The sequence below is a fragment of the Etheostoma spectabile genome, chromosome 1, assembly GCF_008692095.1.
Source record: "Etheostoma spectabile isolate EspeVRDwgs_2016 chromosome 1, UIUC_Espe_1.0, whole genome shotgun sequence".
Classification (NCBI taxonomy): Eukaryota; Metazoa; Chordata; class Actinopteri; order Perciformes; family Percidae; genus Etheostoma; species Etheostoma spectabile.
In genome coordinates this window covers 30,018,248-30,026,515 of record NC_045733.1, presented here as the reverse complement: position 1 = coordinate 30,026,515, position 8,268 = coordinate 30,018,248, and the positions used below count along the sequence as shown (strand labels likewise).

The 8,268-nt window shown below is 41.9% G+C and overlaps 1 protein-coding gene across 7 annotated transcripts in view; it reads left to right on the top strand.

Annotated features, from left to right (window-relative positions):
• samd4a (sterile alpha motif domain containing 4A) overlaps nucleotides 1-7,410 on the top strand; it is a 55,329-nt gene extending 47,919 nt beyond the window's left edge. For 6 of the 7 annotated variants that reach the window (XM_032512113.1, XM_032512110.1, XM_032512101.1 and 3 more), the window contains 2 exons: nucleotides 195-278; nucleotides 2,242-7,395. In XM_032512113.1, coding sequence (XP_032368004.1) covers nucleotides 195-278; nucleotides 2,242-2,270 — 113 coding nt within the window. In that variant the 3' untranslated portion in view covers nucleotides 2,271-7,395. Of the gene's footprint in view, nucleotides 1-194; nucleotides 279-2,241 lie in introns of all 7 variants that reach the window. The other variant, XR_004331440.1, reaches the window with a different exon arrangement.
• The last annotated feature ends 858 nt before the right edge of the window (nucleotides 7,411-8,268 follow it).

Genomic DNA, 8,268 nt, shown 5'->3' with positions numbered 1-8,268 from the left:
ACACACACACACAGTCACAGCCCCCTGCAGTCATCGTTTTGATGTAGCAGTGCTGGAGCTAACTGCGTGGTGTTATGATTAAAGTCAATAATTTGATCAAGTCAAGTTTTCCCTATGTTGTCATCTGTTTAATGTGAATATAATGTAATCACTGATACTGATGTTGCTTCAATTTTGTGTTTGTCACTGTACAGATCTACAGTTACCAGTGACGGAGCCAGACATCAACAACCGCCTTGAGTCTCTGTGTCTGAGTATGACCGAGCACGCCTTGGGAGGTAACGCACAGTTTTTAATTGATCCCAATTATTACATCATAATACATAAATACAGTTGTTCCAGGGGTTAAATGTGGTCCAAGAGCATGTAAGGTTTACCTCCTGTAAAGGCCAGCAGATGCATCTGACTCGAACAGAACTTCTGTGTTGTGTTCAAAGCCAAAAGCAGACACCAGTGTCCCAAAGTCATATCAGTTAGTCAGTTAGTGAGTGATGCTCAGGTTACGTCACTTGGATCTTAACACTGATCTGGGAACAGCTTAGAGTCTGGATTTTTTCTTTTGTTGGAGGGTTTTTCAGATGTGTTATATTTGTTGGTCCAGTTTGACCAAGTTTAAAATCTGACAGAGATTCTCGCGAGTTAGACGGCGACCAGAAGAACCAACAGCTACAGTGAGTTGCTCGAAACCTTTCTTTTAGTAAACTCAAACAATGTTCTCAATGCTGGAGGTCATGTGTAGAGCCCCTGGTGATACTTCGAGCAAAGTCTCACGTTGTGTCGAGCCTTATTAGTTTTAAAAATAGGGATTTTGAGGATAGTGTAAAAGTGCCCCTAGCACTCCCGTTCAAAAGGCCGTTTGACCGAAACACAAGAATACGGTAAATCTTAAAAGTGGCGCTTCCGTCGTAATTATGCTTTTAAACAAAAGTGTGACTCGAATACATTCACAAAAAGACCCCAGGTTGCATTTTGGTGAGAGTTACACCTGAACTTTTGAATTTGAACACTGGCCTTACAAAAATGATGTGCTAATCTCAGATATCAGATTGTCCGCTAGACAAGATGAAGGTTTTTCTATATCGACATCTGGAATGAATGGCAAACAATATGAAAATGACTTGAAACACATAAAATGTACTTTTAAATAACTTTTAATTGAGTCAAGCCAGTCAGTGGATAACCTGACTTTTGCAGAATATTCCCATGTACAGTAAAGTTTAGTGTGGTTAAAGTCAGTGCCAACTCCTCCCATGCCAAAACTAGACTGAGGTGAAGACAGAGGGCCTCAGTGCTCAGTGCAGAGCGGTGGACAAGTGCTGCTTTGTGCGTGCGTGTGTGTGTGTTTGTGTGTGTTAGGTGGATAGAACTGGGCAGCAGAACGAAAGAGTGTGTTTAACCGAAAAAACTCCTTCTTAATCAGTTTTAACTTTTTTCTAGTCTCTTGCACCCAAACATCCAGCCGGCTGTGGTGAGTTTCAGAAACATAACTTGGTAACTGAATCCAAACAAGCAACAGGAAATGACCCAAAACACAAAGTTTCATTGGTACAAGGAAAAGGGTGTTTACACCTAAATACAGTTTATTCTGTATCCTTTGCTGCGCTGTTCAACAAGAGCTTAATATGACATTAACCTGTCCTTTCAGTATCAGTGATGGAATGAAATTGTCCACCAGTGTGTTGCTTAATATTTTTTTTCCTCTTCAGCCACACCAGAGGCAACAGCTGTCAGACTGTTGTTTTCCTCTGAAAGGCTCTATCAGTGTTGTTACAGATGTGGTGTTCTCTCACCATGACACTGTGGGCTCTGGCCCCTCGCTGTTCACCAAGCCAGAAAACGCTTCAGGCCTTCTTTACAAAGACTCGACAGGGAATTGCAGTTAAAAAGTTAAACAAGGAAAATGAAGATTCTGTCCCGAAGGCATACAGAGGCATAAAAGCTAAATGTGCTGAGTTAAAATTATTAGTTACAATATTGGACAGTTGCTACGAGATCTGAAATAGATCACTGCACCTGTTTCTATTCAGGGTCAAAGGGAAGCTGCAGCCTGGCCCAGCATGCATCTGGCGTGAGGGTTAGTGTTAGTGTGAGGACTCATGGCTGTTTCCTAACTGTTGCAGCTTGGTCAGCTCTCCTAAATCTCCGTCCACACTGTGAAAACACTTTCCATAAAGCCGTCCGGCGATGTTGCTGAAGTTAATTTCTAAAACACCTTTTTTCTGTCTGCTGTTGCTCCTTTAGACGGCGCTGACCGCACATCAACGATATGAAATGAGGACCTGAGTGAGAGCAGTAGGACAGCGCAGGTTCCCGAGGCTCTCTCACGATAAGCCACCTCGAGGTCCCCAGCCCTCCTGTCCCATCTCCCTGTAGCCAATGGCAGAGCTCAACCAAAGGATCGGGCGGGATCCAAGAAACAAAAGAGAGCCGATCGCCTAACGGCTAACACAAGCTATCACATTGGCACCGTCCATCGGGTCGGAAAAAACACACTTCCTGCTCCGCCAGCACGCTCACAGTCACCTGCATCTGGGTGAGGAGAGAGAAACGCATTGAAGACGGCCTGGACAGTATGTGGACAGCCCCCCCACACACATACACGCACACGCACACACACACACAATCGCACACCCATCCCCTTCAGGGGAGGCCAGAAGCAGTGCTGCTGCCCAGCAGAATGGAGACGCTGGCCTGTGGATCAGGGCCCACTGAGACTGAGGACCTTTTTCCCTCTCCGACACCCTTTGGTCCCTGCACGTCGACCGCAGCTCGTGGCATCCTTCTAATCCATAACAGTACCTCAGACCCCAAAAACAAGATGAGACACGCAGAGCTAGAAGGACGCCAGAAGGAAGTTCTGGATTTCCTTGACTGTTTTCAGTGAGGACAGAGCGTCCAGCGCAGCCGCTTGTAGAGCACAGTGAAGGTCCTCTTGCTCGGTATTGGGTGGCAAAAAAATGAAATCATTCATTGTTTTGTATGTATTTATTGTTTACATAATGATGCTACTTTCAAAGGGTACAGGAACGTGTATGAATTGTGTAATATTCTGTAAAGCCTTGGCTGTCTACCAGCTAAATGTCCCACGAGTAGCCATCACGCTAGTTTACAACCAACGTGCTTATTCTTTATTTAAGCAGCCAACCGCAAAGACGTGTCGGCGTGAACGTTTATCAAGCAAGAGGAGAGCGAGAAAGAGGTGGAGGTAGAGCAGATGTGTGAAGAGGGATAAGAGAAGGACGTGGAGAAGGAAACAGAAAGTAGTAGAAGAAAGAATCAAGCCGAGGTGATACTGGAAAAGGAAGTGGATGTTTAAAGGAGAAAGACATCAGAGGCAGGACCTTTGATCGGCCGAAGGTGACAGAGGAAGATGATGTCATGTCTGATCATGTTGTGAGTCGAGTGCTGGAGGAAGTGAGTTTGGCACCGGTCAGTTACATATTGTTTATCCACAGCATGTACTGTATGAGCTCTTTGAATTTAGAGCCTTTGTAGGCGCGATACATTGAAAATGTAGGGTTTTTTTTATACACAAATGGGAGATTATTATCGTCAGTGGGATCCGTCTCATGTTCAGATACTGGGTTTAGTTATTTTTTTTCCTAAAGCAGGGTGATGTGCTTAAGCTGCATGTTACAACTAAATATCTTTTCACAGAGGAAGATTGTGGAGAAGATGGCAGGAGAGAAAAAACAGGAGGTTGGTCTGGTTTCTGCTCCGACTCGTGTTGCAACATTGGAGAAATAACACACTGTCAATCCATGAAGGGTAGTTTTCCCAGAGATTGGCTTTATAAGTGCTTACCTCCACCTGCTGGCCAAACACTGTCATGACGGGACAGGCGCTGAAGTCGATGGACACAGGCAGATCATTGAAAAATCATTTACGAACATTATTTTGGGAGATATCAGTGCTGCAGCAATCCCCTCAAAGATTGCCCGTGTAACATGGTCTTCTTCTTCTGCTCTGTCTGCACAGGCCTATATGAAATTTATTTTCTTGTTTTAGATTCTGAAACTCATGGTTATTCTGTGTCTTAATATTTATCCTCAGTTTATTGTGTGTGGAATCCAGACTTTATAAGAATACGGTAGGTTTATATCGGAATAAGCTGGTTAGGAAACTCCCCTCTGAACGGTTATCATCATCGAGGGTTGTTGATTATTATTGTTTAGCTTTCTTTCATTAGTTTTTTGCAATTCTATAGTACTTCCTCTGCATCCTGCACTTGATATGATAATGTGATACACTAAAATCCAAATGTTCAAGGCTCACGCAACAGTTTTGTGCTTTGGAGTCCGATCCAACGGAGCAGATTGAGGAGATGAGATAGACGCTCACTCTCGACTGCAGAGCTTCAGTCTCAGTGGACGGACAAAAGTAGAGCGGTAGAACCCCGACAGGTGGCGATGTTGAATCCCGCAGCAAAGATGAAAACGCTCCCGGCGCCTCTCATTGATCTGAAATGATTTCTGTGTGTTTGACGGTCGATGTTGGGAGTTAAAACATACTTTCTGTTCTCATGTCACACACAGTTTAAGGACCACACCAGTGTTTGTGCATGTTTTAGCCCATTTACTACGGTTTTAACACACATTACAATACTACAAACTCATTTTATTTTATGTTTTTACAAACACAAGTTTCCATTTAATCTGTTATGGTATTAAAATGAACTTGTGTAGTCTTGGCAACTCCATGAGAAAGTTCATACATCGCTGCAGACTGTAGGTCCGTCTTGTTCTGTAATGCTGCAAACAAATTACCACACACTAATAATTTGTTGCAGGCATGATGTGACTGGGATAAAACACTTTCTCAAACAACTTTCAATGTGTTCAACATCGTACTATAGTAGTAACCACTGGCTGCCTACAAGTTTGTGGAAACATAATACGTCAATTTAAAACACTATCGTATGCTTAAAAAATAATATATATAGCCAGCAGTGATGCATTCAGTGTGTGTGTGTATATCTAAGGGACTAAAACATGCAGACACTTATTGTGACGTCCGGAGCCCAAACTGCCATCTTGTTTTGTTGAACGTTGCTTCAGATCCAGTGATGGTGGCTTGAAACTGCAATCTGGATCAGTGCGCACACGCACCACAGATATGTGTGTGTGTGTGTGTGTTGTTATTGACAACACTGCGCACTCTTCAGATTGTTGTCTTGTGTTTCAAGTGTGTTGTGCGTTTTCTGCTTTTATACTTTAAGTCAATAAGAGCCAAACGGACGCCGTCTGTACGTTTGTGAACTAAGAGGAAGATTTCACCAAAGCATGAATGGGACAGGAAGTGATGTCACACCTTTTAACAACTTTGTTTTTTCCGATGCTCCTCACCGAGACGCAGCATCGTGTCTCATCGTAGACAGTTTCAGTGTCACTGCCATATGAATCAGTACTTAAAGTAGATACAATTATTTATTCTTTTTTTCAAAATCTTTGCAGAGGTGATACTTTTACTCATTTAGGTGTATTATTATTTAAAGTACCATATGTATTAACATGTTATGGCTGGTGACCATACGTACATCTCAAATATTAACATAGGTATTGTTGACTTTGACTGTTTTGCTTTAATTTGTTTTTGTTGTTGCTGTTGTTGGACTATAATCTTGTTTGTATCTATCAGTGTCATGTTGAGATTTTTTCATGTGAAGCTTTGCTGCCTGAGAGCGGCCGAGGTCCATCACAGATGCATCGATCCATGTTCAGTTACAAAGTTCACGTCAGGCGAGCTGTTGGCAAACGAAACAGTGGTGTGTCGTTGTAGTCTTTGCCAGGCCAGGAAGTAGACTGGTTCATTCTGATCTGGAGTATGAGCTTGGTGCTGTGGGCATATTGTCACCTAACGGTGTTCTCCCGGGTGGGAGAGGTGAATACTGTAGGTTTTAATGTATGTTACTTTAAAGGATAAGGCTGGCTTTGTTCTCTGTTTGTCTTATTGTCAACAAATCCCACAAAAAGATCAGATTTAAGTCCATACTTTGACTTCCTGTCTGTGGCACTCAACACCAAAATCAAAAGAACAGTTTTCAGTTAACAAGAAGAAATTGTGACTTTGTTGGGGACTATTTTCAGCAGCGGATTAATCCACACTCGGTGCTCTAGTGAATATTTGTGGCAGCAGGACAATATGTGTGTGTGTGTGTGTGTGGGATTGAGTCAAAATAAACTACAGTGTGTATGTTCATGCAATGAAGGAACATGTCACACTGGTGTGATTCTATGGTGGAGAGGAAGAAGAGATATCGGGCTTTGATTCACAGTGGATACATTCAGTCTTTTCATGAGATTTGTTTATATTAAGAAAAGTGGAGAATATCACCAGGCTTGTCCTTTTTAAATATGTTTAACATCACGTGTTGACATAATTAGTAATGTTATCAAAGGGATTATTGAAACTGTAGTACGTTTGCAGTATTTTCTATTTACTTTCATATCACTTTGCGATGTTTGAGGTATAAAGGCGTTGATGGAGAACTTCAGGAGATTTGTTTCAGTTTTGCATATGAACACTAGTCCTCGTCTGTGGCTGACAGCGTTTGAATAACCTGAGTTTATGTGATTTTTCTAGGTGCCATAACAGAGTAAAGTTACATGTTTTGAATTTAGAGTTCCAAACATCGCCTCCGGTTTCCTGCAGCACCTCTGGGTCAAAGAGACGTCCATGTGCCACGCAGATGGATGTCGCCTGCCTGTGACGGGGGCGGCGGAGGGTTACGGCTCTGAGGTCTGGATCACTACACATCTCTTCAAACCAAATGCTTTATTTTTAGTTTGTCTAAATGCCTCTCAGCTCTGTGGGTGTCCAGGAGTGCTTCTAACGCCGTGCACACTGCAGTATTAACAGATAAAGCCTTGATATTCCAAAAAAAAAAAAAAAAGGATGTTCTTTAAATTGAGATATATATGCTGTTTTGTATCTTTTATTTTTGTCAGATTCTACAGTTTAGTCAGTTTATGTTGATATGGGATGCCAAGACTTTTCCTTTTGTGTTTCTTTTTTTTTCTTTTTTTTTAAATTCAGCAGCATCCATTCTGTAACAAAGTGTTACCGCTTGACTGTGCTCCTTTATTTCATTTAGTTTTATTTTATCAAAGAGCCGATGTCCTGTATTGACTGCAGGCTTGCGTATATATTTGACAAAAGAATATTGTATGTTTAATAATAAAAAAACACAAAAAAGACAAAAAAGTTTAAGAAAATGCTGAAAAAAGAAAACGGGGGTGGGAAATTGAAGAAGAAAAAAAAAGTGTAATTTATGTTTTAAAACTGCATGCACAAGGCTGGGAAAGTCATCTTTAGAATAACAAATGGCAGTGCCTTTTTTGTACTCGACATTCACCCCAAATGGAAATGCTTTTATATAAACTTTAAAAACTGAAATGTTACAGGCTGAAACGGCTGTGTCGGGTCTCGTTCACGCTGCAGCTGCAAGTGTAATTCAGTCATTGTCCGGGACGATCTAACAAACACAGGGCTGCTGCAACTTATAATAAAATGCTGATTACATTTTTCTTGATTAATTTGATCAATCATTTAGCCTATAAAAGGTCACGAAATGGTGAAAAATATTCTTGAGGTGATGTCTTTTTGCGTGTTTAACCAACAGTCCCAAATCAAAAGCTGTTCAGTTTCTAACTGTATGACAAAGGAAATGCAGCCAAATCCTCACATTTGTGAAGCTGGAACCTTCAAACCAAAAGATGACGTAATAATTGATTAATTGATTATCAAACCACGACATTTTCATAAATCCCTTCCTCTGTTTGAGATTCAGTGTAACACATGGATGAGTGTGCACTTATAGCGCTTTCTGTGGTCTGATCAGTGAAATGTGTTAAAGGGACAGTTCAGATCATTGAAGTGTGGTTGTCTGAGTTACTTCTCCATAGTCCGTGTGGTAGCTTCACTAGATGGCGGTCGGCACTCCCCCAGTTTGGAGAAGCCGGCAGGAGCACCGACACAGAGGCTAAGCTATGTCCTGCTGTGGCACAGGCAGCAGCTAAATGTATTTTAGACACTTAAAAAGTCCATATCGGTTGAAGCGTATGCTATGTTTAGAATATTTCCACAGATTTACATTGCAGTCAGACAGCCCTTTACAGGGTACTGCCGTTTTCTCTGCTCTCTTCAAACCCCCAAAAACCGTGATTTTACCTTGCAGAACACGGGAGTTGCTACTCCACCGCTGTTTCTTTTTTGCAATTATGAAATCCTTTGATTCCACCTTGATTCAGTCACATTGGGCCACCAGCA